A 22,355-nucleotide genomic window follows, 5' to 3' on the forward strand; every position below is an offset into this window, starting at 1 on the left:
ACATTTCATTTTCCATAAAAAATCTACATTTTTCTAAAACCTAAAACGACAATACATTATTTGTAATCAAATGTTGTACTCTGCAACCGAACATTATACCAAACAAGTACAAAATCTCCCATATCTAAAATATGTCACGTAGCTTAGATATCACAAATACATGGTTAAACAAAATGTAAATCCTTCTCCCTCTTTCATTCAACACTTTCACAACCAATCCATATCTGGCATTTCTCAGTCTTCACCAATCAGATTGGACACTAAAAGTTGTTCCTTTACCTAAATGACTGGGGCAAGGAGGAATTAATGGAGGGAAAGAATGACAAGGAAGGAGGGAAAGCATCTGTGATTCCACTCTTGTCTTCGCTTGACTTCATTCTGAGACACTTAAAGATCCCCGACGAACAGTCTCTAACACACACACACACACACACACACACACACACACACACACACACACACACACACACACACACAGACATGCACACACTCTCTGCTGCCAGCGCAATAACAAACGCCTTCAATTTAACCAGCCAAGCAAAACAAATTAGAAGCATGGACACAAAGACACATGCACACACACACACACACACACACAAACTGCAGGCTGACACAATAGAGCATTGTTGTGTTTATTGTCGACAGTGGCTAAGTGATTGGTTGGCATGCCTCATTCAAATTTAATATAATCACATAACACAGCCTACCAGACACAGACGCACTCTAACACAGTGCTGAGTTTTTGCAGAATAAGGTTCTATTGTTTTAGCATCGTGGGAATCAACATGGCAGCTGGTCAGTTAATGTCCCACTCCGCTAGGAGAGATCAGCACTGGTGGAAAATTGACATTCATGAACAAGATGTAAAGACAACACATGAGTCCACTGATGATTATGCTATAAATGTGCCTGACAAACAGTAACGTTTACCACAATAAATAGCCATAGCTATGTGATGAAAATCCCCCACAGCAACAGATGCAACACAACTGTCCACACATCTCTCAAAGAGCTATGAATGAAAATGCGTGTCAAACCACCACTAGCCTCCCAGTCTTCCTGGTGGTGAAACAGACATTCTGAAAGTAGTTCCTCTTGGCTGGCTATAAGTTTTATGTCACTGTCCATGTGTCCCCTAACCCACCCAAATATGCTAGGAGGAAAGGTTCTAGCAGAAGCCTTTAACAACTCATTTCAAAGCAACACCCAACTTACAGTATACAACTTACATTTTAGATTTTAGCAGACGCTTTTGTCCAAAGTGGCTTACAGTAATTCATACATTCATACACTGATGGCGGTGGCTGCCATGCAAGGTGCCGACCAGCACATCAGGAGTAGTTTGGGGTTCAGTATCTTGACCAAGGACACTTCTACATGCAAACCAGTAGAATCGAACCAGCGACATTCTGATAACAAGACACTGGCTCTATCCCTGAGCCACAGCCACCCGACTTAATAAAGCACTATTTATAGTGGTTCTGAAAAGCAATCAGCAATGCACCTCTCACAGGGTTTCCTATTTTTTTCTTCAGGATCTTTAATTTTTTTCCACAGGCTCTTTCATTTGTGGTCATACTAGTGTAAATAAGATACATACCTGGCTTGCATGTCTTTCCATCTGGTTTTAGCTGGACTCCAGTGGGGCAGGCACAGCTGTAGGAAGGTTGGACTGGAGAGAGTAGGCAGAGGTGACTGCAGCCACCATTATTGTCACTACATGGAGTCTGGACTACAGTGGCAACATCAAGAAGACGAGATAAAGAGAGAGAAAGAAGAATAGACAGGTGAAGGAGAAAATATGATTAGCTTCTCAAAACAGCAAATCCTTTAGTCTTTATTAATGAAAAAGGTGACATTTTACCGAGTAGAAATGACAATAATGTTGCTGAAGAAAGTGTCACATCTTTACCTTTTCAAATGCTCTAGTTTATGCTACTACAAAGATTTGTGGTCTATTATTAACAATAATTATAATTTATCAATCATCCCAGATCAATCACACTACTTCAGTCAGGTTTGTTTGTCACCAGCTTTACTATTGTTCTCATATGTACTGTACCGTCCACATTAGTAAAAGTCCTCACTCACTGTAAGGCTGCCGATAGGGCTCCAGGACCTGGATGTCCATAGGAGAGTAAATCCCACTAAGGATCTCCCTGGCTTTGTCGCCGTTGTGTTTGTTACAGGCATGGATGGAGCGGGTCTGCCAGTCGGTCCAGTATAAGGTCTCCTCAGACAATGTTAGTGCAAAAGGATGGGTCAGGGTTCCCTCCACCACTGTTTCACTGCAGGACAAAATAAAACTGTCTTTAGGATGAGAGAGAGCTTTGTGTTTTCTGCTGGAGAATTCTATTTCAAAATGAAACAAAAAAAATATTTCTGAAATTACAGACATTAAATACAGTATGTATTTAATGATATTTTAATGATATTGATGTTTAGTGATATTTTGTCAGCGTAAGATTGACTAACACAGTATTTTACACATATACCTGTCATGAACCAGCCATTCTGAACTGTTCAGGAGATTGAGCAACTGAATGTGTAAATACATGCACTTGTTCCATTGTTATCTATCTTCGGTTCTAACAAACTTTGTACTGTAAATTTGTACATATTTCCCCAAATGACATTTGATTTGAATAATGAATAGTCGTCAGAAGAGAAAGAAGGGAAGGAAAGAAGTTTGGATACCTCAGCGCAAAGCTCCAACAGCTGACCTTGACAAATTACAGAAGAGCAACTGTGAAGCTAACACTGCAGGCAAACTAGATGGGCTTTGAATAAACATCGGCCTTCAGTCTGTTAATAGGACCAAGCTGAATAAAGTCTCTACAGGATCAGCAGCTACCTTGTGCTTAGGGCTGGTTTAAATCATTAAATCAACGAGCCTCTAGTCAGCCATTCATTGAATTTAACACAGGACCCAGGATTCATATCAGCTAAGAACTTTTTCAAAGGTGTTGAAAAAGAGATTAGAAGGGAAACAACACTGATATTCAGTTACACTTCAGATGCAGAGGTAAAGGGGAGATTGGAATCTCAAACCTGACTCGATGAGAATGGAGAAAAGAAGTATTTCACCATGACATTAAATTAATAGAAAAAAAAACTGTAGAGAATTGTTGACCCACTGGAGAGAGACAAAGAGAATTGGAGGGGCACTATGTTTGAGGAGCGAGGAAATCTGTCAGGTGCAAAAGCCAGAAAGGTAACAACTGCAGGAGCTTCTGGTATACTGCCATTCCCCTGGGTGTAAACCAGCTGATGTTATCCAGGATGTGTTGAAGGGCGGGGACACACATCTTACACCAACCACAGCCTGACAGCCACTAATAAACAGAAACTGTCTAATGGTGGACTCAAGGCAAGGGAGTGAGTGGGCATAGGTGACACACTTTTTATAGGTGAATTGTGATTTATAATGAATCATGGAACAAAAAAATATAAACAAAAAGTTATTGGATAGGTGCTAGCATGCTATGTTCAGTAGACATCTCGTCAACACAGTAGGTACATAGTCGTCTTTGACAATGTAGACCTATGCCACTTTCCCACCAAAATTAGCTGGTCTACACAGGTTTTTTTAAAACACGGGTCAACCCACTAAAAATCGACTATTGACGCCATTCCTATAACTGACTGCGCCAGAAACAGGGAAAAACACCAGTTAAAGTAAACACAAGCAAGCAGTTGGCAGCATGGAGGCCAGTGACGATAGGTACTTCTCTTTTCATCGGAATTGTTTCCACGTTTCTCTCACTTTCATCTTTAACCATGGGAGGAGAGAGGAAAACCATGGGTCGTAGATAGATGGATTCATGCCAAAAATGCCATTATCTATATATATTTAAATTATAACACAGAACTAAAAATGGATTTAAATAATTATTAAAGTCAAACTGATGTGCCGCGTGTGTAATTGTGCACAGCTCTGTTGATGGAGAGAAGCACTTGTATAGTTTCTTATAGTGCAGTGATGTTTTCCTCATTAATGAGATGTATTATTTAGATATTAATCACAGTGTTCAGTTTTATGACCTGGACCACCCAATCCACAGATTTTCCACGGTGTCCATGGATATACCTGTGATCCGTGCGTCACTACCTTGGTAAAAGCAAACGTGTGTTTGCAGTTTAAAGTGCAATCAGTTCAGACATTTACATGATTAATGTTATAGAGACTGTGATTAACCTGATTCACAGATGGGTGAAATGAAGATCACATTTATTTTGCAGTTAGTACTCTGCATTATTTCAGCTGCTGTCTGTGTCCTACATTATAACCAATCCTGTCCCTTATATCAGTTTAACTATCTATGAAGCGGACAGCAAACAATTTGGCTGGATGATCACTTTATTTTTTTTTCAAAGGCTGATCTCTAGAAACTCTAACAGCTGGATCTGCATCTGCTTTGCTGTCTAGTTTTGCAGTTGGTGTTGTGATGTATCAGATTAGTCTGACCCGCTGCAGTGTCCAATCAATAACTAACTAACTGTGTGGGACGGTAAAAAGACTTCCGTGAAGGCAGCTCTCGTGTGTCCTTGCTCCTCAGAGATCACTCTTTAGAGCACAAATAACATCACTTTGCAGGCACAAAATCCCTCAGAATTTAGCGTGTTCACCCGGGTCTTACGCTTAGAGCCAGGCCAGGTGATAAAAACCTGGGTCTACTGCAGAGTCAATTGACCCGGGTTTTAAATGCCGAGTTTACACATTCACATTGCACACAAAAGCCTGATCTTAGAAGTGGGATTTTTGACCAGTGGAAAGGGGGTAATAGTGTTTCTTCACACTCTGTTCATAGCATTAGTTCATTTTTTAATGTTTTAAACCAAAATGTTTGCAATATTGCCTCGTAAGGGTCATTAAAATCATAAGAATTTGTCCTCTTAGGCAAGTGTTTTAGCTTGAGGGTGGTTTTCAAGAAAAGTGTTGAAAACGAAATAATTAAAAATGTTAACAAGTTGGTCTATGGCAGGGGTCAGCAACCTTTACTATCAAAAGAGCCATTTTAGCCGTCCCTCACCAAAAAAATCTGTCTGGAGCCGCAAAACATATTTGTGCCTTATGATGAAGGTAACACGGCCTAGAAAGTCTAAATTAGCCTAAGAAGATTGCCTAAATGAGCATTCATTCATATTTTCACATCATGTGGCAACTCTGCAGTGGGCTAGTTATGCTTACAGTATAAGGTACTTGAACTTTGCATTTCCATTTCAATGATGCCATGTTTTGGTGCATTTATGAAATAAAAGAACAAGCCTACAATAAATAGAAATAGAGGAGCAATACAGAACTATATATGCAGACCTACTTAAGTCCTCCCTGTGTTTGTGAAAATGTACAAAATAAAAAGCAGCCTCTTTTGATAATAAATAAAACACATAGCGGCAGCCTAGATTTGAAAACACAGGACAGTTTAAATTTTATTTTAGTCCATTTCAGTTAATCCTTCTTTTTTTATCCTCAGCCACATACAGCAATCAACCCTCGGGCTTGAGCATAAAACACAATCATATTAACTCAGGATCATTCAATTAATCACAACTTGATAGAACAGATACAATTCTGTGTGTAGGCTACGCATTTTTACTGTTGGAGAATGTAAGGCCTAAAAATGTGATGATGATAAAAAAAAAATAATATTATTCATTTCCATGTAAAATGTCAAAGCCACAGGGAGCCACTGCAGAGGGGCAAAAAAGCCACATGCGGCTCCAGAGCCACAGGTTGCAGACCCCATGTCTATGGGGAGCATGCACGTGCTCATTACATTTCATTACAGTCTGCTTATTAGGTTGTTATATTTCATGTGTACAAGTTACATTTTGACCTCATGGAGATCAGATCAGAGAAAAATTAGGAATCCTCCTGTCGGGACCATGAATACCTACACCACATTCCACAGCAATGTGATCAGTCATTGTGCCTCAACAACACAGATTAAAATTTTCTTTACACTTTATTACTAAAACAACATATTTAGAAGCTTGTGCAGCCTTGGCGACGGCATTGTCTCTCTCTATCTTTCAGTCCAAACAATTACAAAAAGCATGAAGGCTAGTGAAGTGTGCATGAAGTGTTAGATTTGATCTAGGGAGAGTGGTTCTTTTCTAAAACACATATTAAAATCACTTACAGGAAAATGCACTCACACAAACGTACTTAGGCACAAGATCAAAGGAGGCTTGTATTTAGAATATCAACACACAAGAAACTGGCTTTCATCAATCATCATTTGTGTGTGTGTGTGTGTGTGTGTGTGTGTGTGTGTGTGTGTGTGTGTGTGTGTGTGTGTGTGTGTGTGCGCGTGGGGGCTGTAAAAGCAGAGGTGCCTGCCAGCAGTGGCGAAGGAAAAAAGAAAGAACAAATTTAACCAACTCCAGATTTCAGAGCTTGTTCAGCACGCTGTGTGTGGATATGTTTGTGTGCAAATTCATCAGCAAACAGGCAAATTATTTCATTACTCAAGCTGTCAGGTACATTCAGATTAAAGCCTCCCCTTCTAACTGAGCTGTACATGTACATTTACATGCTCATGTACATGCCCCTACTGTGACTCACTGAAACAACTGTAATAAAATAGCTGCAGGTAACAGATTACGATACACTAGCAATTGTTTCCAAGAGAACAGGTGCCTTCATGATCAATTCTGACTCTCTGTGTTGCAAACTGATTTAATGAGCTAAAATGGGGCATTTACTGCCTTTTTTGAGCGCCAAACTATAGAGAGATGGCAGGAAATGAGGAGAGATAGCAAAATGGTTGGATGTGAACTGGGGTCCAGGTCATGGATGGCGCCTTATCCCCTACACTTTAAATCATTAAAGGCCTGTCGGGTGGATTGAATATTTCTTATGTTGACTGGTTGTTGCATTATACTGATGCAGAAATTGAACTTTTTCATTATCTAACTTTAGTAGACATCAGTCTGGAAACTTCCATTGTAAGTAACGCCAAGAAAATGATGAAGACAGGCTGGAGAAAGGCTGTATGGATACAGAGAGAGAATGGTAAGATGTGAAAAAAGGTTGATAGATAGACTAAAGGAGAAAGGGAAAGATTAAGCTGTGAGAGAGATGCACTGGGAGTGTGTGTGGAGCTATGTGTGTTTTGACTGGGGCCTCCATACCACAGCTCTGTTTGTGTTGGACAACTCTCTCATACTCTCTCCCTCACTCTCTATTTTTCTTTCTTTCTGTCTATACAGATTTTTTTCCTTTTCTCTTCCCCTTCTCTGTTGGAAAAAGAAAAAAAAATGCTTCTTGAAAGTTTTAATATGGGATCCTGAAATAGAGTTTTGTTCTATAGCATTTACAGTATGGGTGCTGAGGGAGTCTGGTGATATTGTGGTTACTGGTTCAAAAGTTAGATCAGTTGAAGCAGGCAGTGTGTTCACAAATATGTGCTGCCAACATTAGCAGGTTAAGAGTAATTTTCATCTCTGAAAGTATATCTGCTACCATCATTACCGCTGCTTTCTTAGCTTTCCCCACTTCCATTTCAGTACCCACCTGCACTCGGATTCTAGTCATCCGGGGGAAGATATTTTATATCAGTTTATGCTGCAGGGAGTGATGATCTGAGCCAAACAGACAGAGATGAACTATAATCTAAGGCTGCAATCAATGCAATCAACTTTCCAAGGAGAGTTGGCTGATTGAACTGTATCTTTAAAATTAGTCACCACCCTACAGATGTAAATACATTTGAGATTACAGGTATTTAAGATTAAATGTAATCAGAATAAGCCTATGCAGCTTTTTGTTTGTAATATTTATATTAAATATAAGTTTGCACACTTACTACTGTATACAATGATACTATAATGATATCCATACACAACCATAAGTTCCATACCGTGCTGATCCGTCAAGGTTAGCTCTGTGAATGAAGCTGAGTTTGGCATCTGCCCAGTACAACTTCTGTTCCACCAGGTCAATGGTCAGACCATTGGGCCAGTATATGTCCACATCCACTATAACTTTCCTGTTAGAGACATAGGCACACCAAATGATCACTGCAACTGGTGCTTTTGTTTCATTATTCTGGTAGAATTGTTACAGCTTCTGTACATCTACATGTACTGGGGACACAGTGCTTTAAAAATATGACTAAATGCAGAAGTTGGGTTTACTTAAGGGTTACATAGTTGTAGTACCTGTTGCTACCGTCCATACCAGCACGCTCTATTCTGGGCTCCTCTCCCCAGTCTGTCCAGTACATGTAGCTGTAGGAAGAACACAGAAGAAATATGTCAATAAATCAAACACAGAACACTTTGCAATTTAGAGGTGAGTGTGAGTTTACTGATTCTGAAACATAGCATCTGTTCAGGGAGAATAAGGTTGTTGATCCATTCGAATGAGTCAGTGATTACATGAAAAGTTCCTCACTCCTGCTTTTTGGAACAAAAATGCCCTATCGACTAAAACTTCCGGACACTCGTTTTCTGGGGGGTATACTACAAGGCAAGTTTGACATTGATTAAGACAGTGATTATCAACTTGATTTGTGAACCCCAGCTTTTCTCTTGAGGCTCTGTGCTCTCCCATAAAAAGGTCTGTTTGGTTGACTTTTTCTTACGCACAATGGACCGATCGTGGAATGATGAATGCCAGTAGATGCTGATTGTGTAAATTCATAAGTTAAAGAGTAACTAAATATGTGCTTATGTATTAGCATTGTACAGAGAAAAAATGTTTTGATTTCAAACAAAAGCAAACAAAGTTATCGTGTGTTTGTTTTCAGGTGTGTGGTAACTATGTATCATGATATATCTGTATATCATATGAGAAGCTCAGGCTTTGCTGATCCAACAGGCTGTGTGTCAGAGAGAAGGGAGGTCAGTGTGAGGTCAAGCCACAGAGAGAGGAAACTGTGCAGAGCAGGCACTCTCTTCCACAATCTTTTCTCTTCACTTCATTCTCATGAGGTTGCTTGTCTACATATCTCTTTGTCATCATTGCACACTACACCTTCAGCTCAAGTATACTGGGCTAACCATGCATCGTTTACACTATAATACACTTTTTTATTTCAAGACTTATTTAAAAGATTTAAAAGACTTAGGTGGGCATGCTTTCAGTAAAGCTCTTAAAATATGAACTGTGTAGAGGGGAGCTAAGAAAGTGTCTGTTCAAGAAACATATTTTTTCTCATGCCCGCTGGGGTATTATTCGTGCAGTTTTGGATGTACAATATTTATCTAGGTTTTTAGGTATCAGTGATGAAACCATCCCTCTGAAAAATGCTGACACTTTTTGACTCTTTGCATTTTCATTTTAACAAATGTAACAATGCAATAGAAGGGGAAAACACCACTACAAAACATAAAACTAGAACAGAAAAAGCATCTACACACTGAATCTGTGCAAAAATCTGTTTAATGTGTGCAAGCTTTCTGTATGAGACTGATAAATTATCTGTCTTTAGTACCTCTTTAAGAGTTTGCCTAGATTGCATAGAGTTGCTTTGTCTAAATTAATACACGCACACTGGCTTGCCTCGCTTCTGTTTCTCTCTCCTCTCTTTCTCTCTCCTTTCTGTTTGCAACCTCATCTGCTTTCTTCGTCAGCAGAAGGTTTTATAAAGTCGACCAAAAACACACTTCCCGTTGATACTTTTATCAAGCATGACTCTGTTCTCGTAATAGCAGGTGGGCCGTGTATGGAGCTTGGTGTTAATTATGTAGCCAATCAAAATCAACGTGCATCAAAAGACATGGCAACAACCCAGTGCACTGCAAAACAGCAGCATAAGTAGGCCTACATTAAAGAAGAGAGGTCGCATCACAATCAGTGCGTTTACAGGAGGGATGTAATAGCAGATAGCGCCACTCTCTGTCTGCAGAGCATGTGTGATTGACAGTAAATGGGAGGGGAAGGGCGAGAGTTGATTGTGCACTACTTGATCAATCGCAGACGGCATTGTTCTTTTGGATAAATAAAAAAAATCTAAGTATAAAATGCTAAAATGGGTTGCCAAACATACTTGAGCAGCTGTTAATATACATGGGCGGACAGCCCAAGTAAAGTCTATGTGTGGGAAACACTGAGTGTGTGTTTTGTTACCATTGTGCCGGGTTGAGAGCAATAGCCCTGGGCTGGTCTAAGTCCATCCAAAACAGGACCTTCCTAGAGGTGCCATCCAGGTTGGCCACTTCAATCCGATTGGTCTCTGAGTCTGTCCAGTAGAGTTTTCTTCCCAACCAGTCACAGGCAAGCCCATCAGGACTGTCAAGCCCTGATACTACCACAGTCTGACCAGTTCCCAGTGCCTCTTTAAGAGCTGCAACCAGAAAACACACACAGTGTGAAACTTACAGTCACAGCTACGGCTGGTCTTTATGAATAAGTCCTTCACTACGTAGATTAAGAAAAACACAGGCAACAGTATGTAGTCTTACAGTTGGATGACTGATTCCATTGCGTCTGTTTAATGGCCTCCTCACTGACATCTGTCCAAAATATCAGGCCTTCAGCATATAGGAAGTCCACCGCTGCTGCATCCTCCAGGTCACTCACAACGATGGCCGACTCACCCCGAACGCCCTCTGCATCCACCAATCGTACATCACGGCGGTTAGCAAAGAGGAGGAGAGGTGTGCCTGACAAAGAGAAGATTTTCTCAGTTAGATTTGTAACATGATAGTCGAAACCTACTAATCAAGTGGTACAGTTTTTTACCACGATGAGAAAACATGGCAATACATTTCCAAAATATTCCAACTGTGTTTTGGAACTCACTCACATCACATTTTTTGAATGGTGTTATTGGCTGACCGTGTGAAAAGTTAAACCCATCTGCAGCCAGGTGACTACTCGCCCATCCCATCAATATGACAATGAATTGATTATGGATTATAGCTGAGTGCTGCATTTCTAGCACTGGTTATTTGGTTCAGGGTTGCAATGATTCTGATACTGAAATGAATTAAGCAAATTGCATTACACTGATCTGCTAAAAGAAATAACTGATTTTAGCAGATTTTAACTGGTCTGGCTTCAGTAACATTTGACATGAAAATCTTTTTTTTAAACTAAACTAATTATTTTAGAAAAGATGTTCTAATTGCCTCAAACTCATATGAAAGAGGTTCTTTTTAGCATCAAAATATGCATTCTGATTATTTATCCCGGGGGCTTATAGTCTCAAAGAAGAACTACTTAATATTTGTCTTTTTGATGGGAAATGGTGAATTTCCCAGTGGCTGAAAGGTGAATCATTTCTTTCCTTATGATAAGCTATTTTGGACAAAAACAAGCTCAGTAAGTTTTAGAAAATTTGGCACACTCTGTTTTTGTGTTGTTTTGTTTTGTTTAACAAAAAATAGACTTAGTATGTCTAAAACAGCTCAAAAGTTCATCATCGCTGTTTCCTTCTTTGACTGAGACTAAACATGGCAGACAATGCAATCTGCAAACTTGCAAAACTACACTGAAGGACTGGAAGAAGACTACTGTTTAACTGCATTTCCATTTCAAGCATAATTCTTGCATAAGAATTGAATAAACAGAAAATAAGAATCTCTCTTGGACTAAATCGCCATTCGCCAACCATTTAATTTGATCATGTTCATAACAAAAATGTGTTATGAAGTCAGACTGAAATATTCATTTGTTGGTTCATCAAGGTGATTTTGACCTTTGGAAATACTACCGTCCAGTCTTCAACCCCCATCAAAGAGAAGTTTAGTTTCACTTATTAGTTATGCTGATCACTGAGCTGATTGTTTAAAGGCCTAGTGTATCCTGTCAAATCATTGCTTCTACACCCCAACCATGCCACAGTCAAGTTCACAGCAAGTCAACAAAATACCAAACATGATTTGGCAATATCAAAAGCTGTTTGCACCAGACAGGATTGCCACTCACTGGCTCAAAGCCAAACCATGCATTGTCAAATCATAAAACCTCTGACATTGTTGCCATGTGGCAGCCATTCGCAGAGGAAATCAAAAAGAAAGAAGACAACCATGGGACACTGGAAGATCTTTTGTTTGCATGAACACATTTTACATTGACATCTCTGTACTTGAATGCTTCATACACTTTGAAATAAAAAAGACAAAAACAGCTGGGCAACATATATAGGAAATGTTTACATTTACTACTTATCAGAAGGGCAGCAAAAGAGATATTTAAAACCTTTTGAAGGATGTGTATATCAAGTTCCAGATTCCAGAACTCATACTGTCTGTGTAAGTTGTGGAATCTGGAACTCAGAAATCTTGTCCTCCCACTGTTTGAGGCAGTAACTGTCACAGCAGCTGCCACAGTGCTGTGACAGCTTGTGGTTTTGGCCTGGCAGGGTGGCAGAACTGCTACGCTGTGGTTTGGCACAACCATGCCTACTGTAATCCCACAGTATTAAGAAACACTGCCTTTGTCAGTGTCTGCTGTCCCAACACAACACACAGTCCATGAAAGATACACTACATAACAATTATTCAATCCTTCATTTTATAATACTGGACACCAGTCAGCTTTCAGTCCCGTTTACAGTCTACACTAGCATGCTTATATGACCACAACTAAGTTTCTTGCTTTTCACTCAGTACCAGGACTATGGGCTGAAATATGTGCCACTAGAAACTGAATTTGAATCATTTATATTTGAATTTGAATTGCTAAACTTGAATAATTGCATTAAAAAACTGAATTTGAATCACATAATTTGAATTTGTATTGTTTAATTTAAATCATTGCATTGAAAAACTGAATCTGAATATTATAATTTGAAATTGAATTTATTAGTTTGGAAATGAATTCCAATAAACTTGAAACTGAATGTAAGATTATGAAATTTAATTCAGTTTCTCTGAAACTATATTTGAACCTCACTGAAAATTCAACTCTATATATATTTTCACATTCAGTTCTCACAATTCAAATTCAGTTCTCAAAATTCAATTTCAATTTACTGTGACAGACATCCGGGTAGTTGAGGAAGATCAATCGAGCCCAGATACACAGGATTCCTCTTTGGCCAATCAGCACCTACGTTTTTGAGCATGTAACATAGTGGTAATTTACCTTAACGCTGGCTGGTTGCCACCCGCCATGAAACGGAGGAAGAAGCATAGACATATATACATAGACGCCTCATCGAGCAGGTTGGCCCGCTGATGCAATACGTCGACGTCGCCGCCATATTGGAGGTGGCAGCTCTCCCTCGTGAACTAATGCAAGTCAATGGAGTGAACTTTCTAAAGCTCCTTCAACAAAGTGCTATAAGTTAATGTCTCTCATTAAACACATTCACACACGTATGAATATATTCAGGAAACAGATAGGAATCAAAAACAACGTCTGTAACGTTCTCTGATGATTATAAACGTTAACTACTCTTTACATGTTCAGTATACAGGTATACGGAGCCCTGGAGGTGACATGGATGTGTTTTTTGTAGAAGGAGAAGGAGGAAATTCTATATTGCCTACAATTAGTATAGCTCTTGAGATTGATTCCGGTCCCCTGAGCATTTTTTTAACTGCTGTCACAACCTTCAGAGTATGTTGTTCTGTTGTCCAAACTTTCAGAGTATGTTTTATCCATTCATTTTCAATTTTAATTCTGTAGATAGACTTAATGTTAATAAAAGGTAATATTGATAATGATATACCCTTAGTTGTACTCTGCTCTATTTGGGTCCATCTTGTTTCCTCATCATTTCTAATCGTTGCCACTATTGCAGTTAACTGTGCAGCCCAATAGTAGTAATTAAAGGCAGAGGCAAGTCCAGGCCTCCCTTATCTTTTGACAGAAAAAGAGTTTTAAGTCTTATTCTGGGTCTCTTATTCTGCCAGATAAATTTAGAAATTAGTTTATTTAACATATTGAAGATGGAGATTGGAACTCTTATAGGTAGGGATTGAAATAAGAAAAGAAGTTGAGGAAGCAGATTAATTTTTATCATCTCAACTCTACCTAATGGAGAGAGAGAAAGGACCTCCCAAAGTGTCATGTCTCTCTTTATTTGTTTAATTAGTTTATTATAATTGGCATCGAATAATTGCGTGGGATCTTGACCTTTATATACTGTAACTGTTCATAATATTTTGCAAAAGCATCTGATATTTCCTTAGGGTGGGTCTCAATCCAGTTAGTTTTTGGGTGTCTAATTTTAGGGACTATGCGGCTAGATGGGGCTTTCTGAAGTTGAAAAGCTAACAGCCTACTAGCTTTTCAAAATTTTTAGTACCTCCTCTTTTCTATGTTGTTTATGTTCCCTCTCTAACCTTTTTATTTCTGCTTCTAATTCTTGTTGTTTCACAAGCCTTTGTTTCTTTAGTCTAGGTCCTATGGAGATTAATTTCCCCCTCATCGTGGCTTTTCTGAACGAGAGACCATATCACCATCATTTAAGGCAAAGTATTCAGATAGAGCTGTTTGTATTTCCTGTTTTACATGGGTGTCTGTAAGCAGTGAGACATTGAGCCTCCAGTACTTAAGATGATTGTCTGACCCTATATTCATTTTCATAGTGACAGGACTGTGGTCTGAAATTGTTATTGGTTCAATTGTGCTATCCTTTATTCTGGATAGCCATTGAAGCCATTGTCTCTGTACTGTGTTAAAATACACTGCTCTCCCTGCTTAAAAGTATCCGTCAAGAAAAGAAACAAAAATTTAAAAAAACTTAAGCTCAAGCTGTAAACACAAACAAAATGCCGTGGTCAGGAAGCACAGTGGAGATGATTTCCTCCAGGGCTGTAGTTTATGTTTACCTTCGGGGTGAACCCCCTTTCACCTGTTAAGCTGGTCGGGAAATAATACCAGGGAGCTTTGCTGTATCTTGAGGAGCCGTCGCCTTTATTCAGCCAAACTGCAGCCTATATTGTGCACTTTATTGCTGTCGCTACTACTGCTACTCCTTTCGCTTCTCCTTCCTCTCCCATTCATTCACTGTCCGCACGTACTCACGCTCCCTCACTCTCGCTCGCCCACTCACACCTTACGCACCTTGTGTTCAACTGTTCGGAAATAGTTTGTTAGGACACTTAATTGTTCAGAGAAGACTGTGGACATGGCTGTCTTATTTTTTTGTTTGTTTCGTTGTGAACTTGAATGTCATCTTCTGTGAAGAAGACTGCAGTTACAAAAGAGAAACTAGATGGCAGGTTATTTAGTTTAAGTTTCAAATTGACTGAAGATATAAGTTATTGTTACATTATGTTGTTAATAAATGTTTTAAATTTGACAATGTAGTGTGGTATACATTGCGAACAAAGGTCAGATATTATATTGCATAAAAGTCTAGTCCAAAAATGGCATAGCAACCTGTGCTTTAAAAAAAAAAATGTAAAAATCAAGAATTGAATCAAACCGTGACCTTAGAATCGAAAATTGAATCGAATCAAGGATTTGGAGAATCGTGACACCCCTAATTGGAAGAAGACCTGTCCCTGACTCCATGCTTGTCATTTTTGTCTTTTACCGCTGTATTCAGGAACCTCACTATGATTGATCGAGGAGGGGCTGTTGAATCCTTAGGTTTAGACAAAGGTATACAGTGTGCCCTTTTGATCTTAATTTCCATTTCTGGTGGTGGTTTGAGTACCTTGTGAAGTAGATCTTTCACAAATCTAGCCATATCTCCTCCTTCACTTCCTTCTGGGACTTGGAAGATTGTCATGTAGTTTCGTCTCAGTCTGTTTTGTAGGTCATCACAGGTCGCTGAGAGGTCAATTTCCTTCTTCTAATATTCCGATTCTCTCTTCATGTTCACCCAATTGGTCTTTTATGTCTGCAACGGCCTGTTCCAGTCGTTCGAGGGACATTTTCGTATGATTATGTCCATCTTGATTTTCTTTGCGGAGTTTCCTCAACTCTTCCAGCAACGCTGCTTCTTGATCTGACTGACACTTGTTGCTAGCAGTACCTAAGATAGCGTTGCCTGGGCTATACGGTCCCTGCTGTTTATCGTCGTTATCTTTCAGTTTAAGTGTCTTGCCTGTTTGAGTCCTTTGTCTCGTAGACAAGTTTGTAGTACTCGTTTTTTTGTTAAAAACGTCTGGTAACTATAGTTGTCACTGTTTTTGTGTTTTGTCCGACAGAGCTCTGTTCTTATGCTGCAATTCCTTTCATGACGTCGCCGGAAGTGATTTTTATCAGCCACTGTAGACTATTACTGAACTTGCCATCACATGCCACACTGTCACGTAACATGCAAGCCACCAACAAAAGTAGATTCCAAACCTGTGGGATTCACTGTACTGTAAATAGGCATTTTTGAAGTTTTTATAATAATAGCACTCAAGCAAAACTATCTACACACAGCATGTTAACATATGAGAATTAAATGAGTTCCACCTTAGACTTGTCATTAGTTTACAAAGTTTAAAACTTGAACTTCATTATCTTCCTTCATTTAATTACTTTTCAACGCACCACTGAATAACACACATTATGCAAGATTTAAGTATGTATTAGATAACTACTGTATATCTGAATGACAAAAAGGCATTCCTGCAGCAGGCAGATAAGCCAGCATAATGTGTATTTTGTCTGAAAAAGACAACTGCCTGACACTCTCTTCCACCCCAGCTCACTACTGTTAATCTGACATTTAAAATGCACTAATGGTATCAAACACATCATACACATCTTAGAATCAACTATTGTACCAGAATACTGGCAACATTTTTCTCCCAATAAGTGATACTTTGTCACTCAAGACAATTACCTAAAACACAAGTGTTTTAGCAAAATCTGTGATTTTTGATGGCGTCCACAGTCCACATCTTTCCAGGTCCTTCACTGGATATCACTCAAAATAAAAGAGAAATGTCCTACACTTCAAACCACAAAGCAACATCACAAAACCAAACACCAGTAATGTGGTAGCAGGTAGTGTCTTTGGCATCTTATATGAGGAAAAAAAATGCAGAATTTACGTGGAAAAGTTGCTGTCACCCTGTCTCTCCTACCGACTCACATCTTGGCCCAATAAACAGCATCTTGTAACTGTCACGGCTCTTTTGGTTCCGCAAAGCCGACATGCCGTATGAAAATACACACTAGAGAGGCCTAATGCCAGTGCTGCTTGGTTCAGTGTGAACAAACAAAGGCAGTGTAGAGGCAAGCCTTTGTTGCAGCGCTATTGCAGAATCTCTGTCTGAAAGGGGCTAAAGTGTCTAAGAAGGACATCTGATTATGTGACTGGTGATCATAAAATTCCACCTGCATGAGGAAAAGCTAGAGGTCATCAAGGAATGAATGCATCCCAATTAGGAGTTAATAAAAAAAAAATGTTTGTAGGTAGGTTTAGTAGAATGTAGCAAACTTCAGTGTAATTAACAGTAGTTTAGTTATCTTTAGTGGGGAATGTGAATTTCACTATTTTTACAGTAATATATAAACGTGCCAAATGTATGGTTAATACGTAGAAATTTGGTGCTCTTTGAGTTTTAATTGTGTGTGCGTGTGTGTGCGCGCGCGTTCATGTGCAACTCGACACAAAAGAGCAGACCAAAAACTTCATTTCAGTTTGCAAATGGGATTAACAATCAAAGTACGAGCGGGAGATGTGACTTGAGTCTGTGTGTGTGTGTGTGTGTGTGTGTGTGTGCGCGTGTGTGTGTGTGTGGGGGGGGGGGGTGTGGGGGGGGGGGGGGGGTGTCATACTGAGGTGGCAGCTTGAAAAGAGAGTAGGGTCCCAAAAGAAGTTTCTAAAGCACAGGCAATGCACTGCTGCACCCCTTTCTGCACACAAACACACACACACACACACACACACACACACACACTACTTCTAAGTCCTCCTGTTTTGTTCTGCTTGGAGAAAACTAACAGCCCCCCTCGCTTTACATCTTATCAGACCCCATCTTAAGAGAACCCCCTGTGTGTGTGTGTGTGTGTGTGTGTGTGTGTGTGTGTGTGTGTGTGTGTGTGTGTGTGCGTGCGTGTGTGTGTGTGTGAGGGGTTGCAAGGAAGGAAAAGATTTTCTTCACACCTCCCCAGTTGGGACAAGAAAAATGTGTGTGACGAGCGCAGGGAGCATATTTATACAGACTGTGTGTGTGTGACCCCAGAGAAATCAAGGTAGACCGCCACAGACTTCCTTTGTTTCTCCCACCTTTGCTTCTTCTCTCCTTTTTCTCCCTCCCTCCCCCTTTCCTTCTGTCTGTGTCCTCCCCACTTCTTCCCTTAACCTCTTTTCCTTTCCTTTCTCTCTCCTCTCACCATTTTTTCTCTCATCCCTTTCTTTTTCCTCTCTTTCTTACATATTTCCTCTCTCCCTATCTACCCATCATCAGGCGTGTATGTAATCCAAAGACCACGGAACCTCCTTGCGTTTCACACCAGAGCAACACAAACAGGAAAAGATATCAATCTCTTCCTCGCATTCCTCCTCAGCACTGTCACCAAATCTCTTCTCCTAACCTGAAGCCCCTCACATTTCCCTTCTGGCCAACTCTTTTCCTTTCCCTGCAACCAGGGGCCTAACAACTAATTCAATGGCTTTCATCAGACCTCAATACTTTTTTGATACTAAACAATCATATTATTTCCTAATGCAATCACAATTTCCTCAATTTTAAACTGTATTTTATTCGCAAAGTTGAAATAGCGGTTGAACACTCAATAAAAGGTGTGAGAATAAGAGAAACTCTAATACATGTATCAATTTATGTCATGATGGTTGTTTGTTCCATTTCATAAAAATATTGGATTTTCTCATTAATAAATAAAAGTTGTGTGATGAAAAGTATCAGGGGCTGTTGTTGTGTTCTCTGTCAGCCTCCGCTGGCTCTTGTCCTGTTTTGTTGAGTGTCGATTGTGCCTCCAACCAAACAAAAGAACGGGCTCAGTGTACGAAGCCTGAATGCAGTGAATGCACAGGTCTATATAGAGCAGGCCAATGACAAGGAGTGTGGAAGTCACCTATTGGTTGGTCTCAACAGTGGAAAGACAAAATACCTAGGGTTCCCAGGGCAAAGACATTTTTTGAGTGGCCCACCCAAATAGACTAGCCCAGGCTCAAAAGATGATTTTTTCTATTCACAGTCAGAAGAGCTGGGAATCGATTATGTAAATAATTCGATTTGTGTAATAGAGGTGTGACTCTTCACTGGCCTCATGATTCTATTACAATACAGCTGTTGCAATGCATCTCAGTGTATGGCATCCTCAATGATCTGTATTACTGCACATAGCTACTTTTTCATCATTTAAATTCCCCTTTTGTTCAGAAAGCCCTTCAGACAATCAGACTACGGCAGTCTACAAAATAAAAGCTGCATCTTTTCACTACATAAACATGACATAAACAAAACATTCATCCATCTGCAGTGCCTTACGCGTTTGTTGTAATCTACAATGATATTGTTTTCATATAGCAGCTTTAAGATAAGGCATTTATTGACTCTGCTGCACACACCTCTCTCAGAGTTGGACGGCAAAGTTGACAGCGCCTCCTCAGATCTCAGTTAATATGTATGGCTGCAGATGTTAGCCTCCGATGGAAATGGCTAACGTGTTTGATAATTGTTGTGAGGCAGAAGTCACGCTCAGCGTGGGTCTGGTCCAGTTCGTGCTTCCCTGCAAGTTCATAAAATCCGACATGTGCCCCGAGATGTCCGTTTTAAAAAATACTCGGTGAGTTTTTTTATCACTTGCAGATGATCTCTGACTTCCTCAGATTTACCTCCTACAAAAGTAACATTAGCCAAATGTCCGCCAACAATTTAAAGCATGGGAGCAACGTCCGGCTGAGGCCGGACAATCAACAAGCAACATAAGCTGCAGACTCTTGATTATGCTCTGTCTCTGCATTGATGTAGAATCTTCCATGTCTGCATCACGATGCATCTTATAATCGAGAAATTTCCACACATCTATTGCATAACGAGCATCAATGTAGGATGTAAGCAGTACTTCTGCCATGCTCAAGCACTTGAAGCGAAAGCATTCCAGGGTAGCTGGATTCACATTGGATCCGGCGGTGTTGGAGTGTCACTCGTCCATCTATGTGACGTGTTGGGAACCGCCACTAATCAGTTTGCCGAAAGACGAAGCAAAGAAAAGATCTAAGGAGATTGCTGAAACTACTAAAATTGGGTTTAGAACTGTCCAACGCATTATTAAAACCTGGAAGGATAGTGATGAACCATCATCTTTGAAGAAAAAAATCTTGAGCGATCATGATCGGAGATCACTTTTGGTGAAATCAAATTGTAAAAAATGAACAGTAGAACTCACAGCTATGTTTAATAGTGATAGGAAGGGCATTTCCACATGCACAATGCAAAGAGAACTCATTGGATTGGGACTAAACAGCTGTGTAGCCATAAGAAAAAAACACTTATCAGTGAGGCTAATCGGAAAAAAAGGCTTCAACTTGTTAGGAAGCATAAAGATTGGACTCTGGAGTGATGGAAAAAGGTTGTGTGGTCTGATGAGTCCAGATTTACCCTGTTCCAGAGTGATGGGCACATCAGGGTAAGAAGAGAGGCGGATGATGTGCTGCACCCATCATGCCTAGTGCCCACCGTACAAGCCTGTGGGGGCAGTGTTATTATCTGGGATTGCTTCAGTTGGTCAGGTCCAGGTTCAGCAACGTTATATGCCCAAAAAATGATGTCACCTGAATATACTGAATGACCAGGTTTTTCCATCAGTGGATTTTTTCTTCCCTGATGACACAGGCATATTCCAAGATGACAACGCCACGATTCATCTGGCTCAAACATCATTTTCACACTTGGCCACCACAGAGTCCAGACCTTAACCCCATTGAGAATTTTTGGGGTGCTGGAGAAGACTTGACGCAGTGGCCTGACTCTCTCATCATCAATACAAGATCTTGGCGAAAAATTAATGTAACTCTGGACAGAAATAAATGTTGTGGCATTGAATACGCTTATCAAAAAGATGCCACACAGATGCGTGCTGTAATCAAAGCTAAAAGCGGTCCAACAAAATATTAGAGTGTGTGACTTTTTTTATTGGGGCCGTGCAGTGTGTATCTTGTATCAAAAATCCTGTGGGTGGTTCTCTTGCTTTCATAACACATACTGCACCAGAGTGGAAGCGGACTGAGGCCCACCATTTCAAGTGATCTCAGTCTGGTTGATTGGTCTTCACCAGCACTAACCAGTAAAATGCACCAGGGTCCATTTTACCGAACTAAACAGGTTAGGTGTGAAAGCACTCTTAGAATATGGAAAGAAATGCTGAATGACAATTGTTAAGTAAGAGAAGTTAGTAGAACAGAGGCTAGCCCGGACTAGATGCTGTGACTTGCTATGACCCAACTATTTGTCAAACTCACACCTCTGATGCATTAAACGTAATTTTTAAGGGAGCCAACTAAAAGTACATCCACATCAATCTGGTTTAATTTGCAAACACATTTTTTCTCTTTATTTCACCTCTCCATCCAGATTCATTTTTCTCCATCCAAAATTGAGCTTTTTCAAAGATAAGACATCAGCTTGGAAAAGACATTTAGTATGTATACAATGCAATCATATAACTATATACTCAATATCTGACTACAGGAACAGAAAATTATGTAAACATCGATACAGTGATTTGGGCTGCATTAATAAAAGTGATGACAGAGAGCAGGAGGACAATGAATAGAGGAGTAGAAGGCAATCCATCAGCAGAGTAACCAGCTGTTGAGACAACTTTGTCATGTCTACCTTTTTTCTAATCATCACTCATTTTAAATGTCAATATAGCCAATTACACAGCACAGCTGTTATTATCAACCTGTATTTATCTGGATTTTTTTAGACAATGTTGAATTTATAATATAATTATTTGATGAGCCTTGCTGTCTGTCCCGCTCTTTGAAGACATTTAGCTGTTTTTCTTTCGTTCAGGTGATTTACCGTGGAAACGCTAGTGTGTTATTTCACACCAAAACAGGGTTTTAAAGATAAGACAGCGTAGTGCAGACCCGGTCCGAGTATGATTTATGAAAAACACTACCATTTATTGAGTGATCTTAGAGTCTATAACACACAGACACAAACACACACACACAGAAAACTGTGATGTTTGCCTGGCAGTGTGCTGACACTACTTTGGTGATTTTGGCTAGTGGGTGTGAAGTGTGCGTACATGTGGTCACCTTAGTGCCAAACTTATGCTGCATTCCAGTTACATAGGAGACCACTTACCCGAGTTGCTCTTATGCGAGAACGTGACGTCATTTCCTGGCTTGTAGCACAAATAGCGTTTCCGTTTGTCATCGCTACACGACGAGTCGGAAGAACAAGGACGCCATCAGGGCAGTAGCAGGCTAGTCATTGTTATTGTTATTGTTAGCTACATTAGCCTCTTTAGCAAACAGCTCAAAAACAAAACTTTACATTGTATTGCACGCACA

The 22,355-nt window shown here is 39.9% G+C and overlaps 1 protein-coding gene across 1 annotated transcript in view; it reads right to left on the minus strand.

Annotated features, from left to right (window-relative positions):
• The window catches only part of lrp5 (low density lipoprotein receptor-related protein 5), a 78,979-nt gene that overhangs the window by 50,898 nt on the left and 5,726 nt on the right, over positions 1-22,355 (minus strand). The window contains exons 2-7 of the mRNA XM_073472417.1: positions 10,417-10,617; positions 10,082-10,298; positions 8,170-8,238; positions 7,869-7,997; positions 2,092-2,288; positions 1,601-1,732 (exon numbers count right to left, since the gene is read on the minus strand). Coding sequence (XP_073328518.1) covers positions 1,601-1,732; positions 2,092-2,288; positions 7,869-7,997; positions 8,170-8,238; positions 10,082-10,298; positions 10,417-10,617 — 945 coding nt within the window. The remainder of the gene's footprint in view (positions 1-1,600; positions 1,733-2,091; positions 2,289-7,868; positions 7,998-8,169; positions 8,239-10,081; positions 10,299-10,416; positions 10,618-22,355) is intronic.

The sequence above is a fragment of the Pagrus major genome, chromosome 8 (genome assembly GCF_040436345.1).
Source record: "Pagrus major chromosome 8, Pma_NU_1.0".
Taxonomy (NCBI): domain Eukaryota; kingdom Metazoa; phylum Chordata; class Actinopteri; order Spariformes; family Sparidae; genus Pagrus; species Pagrus major.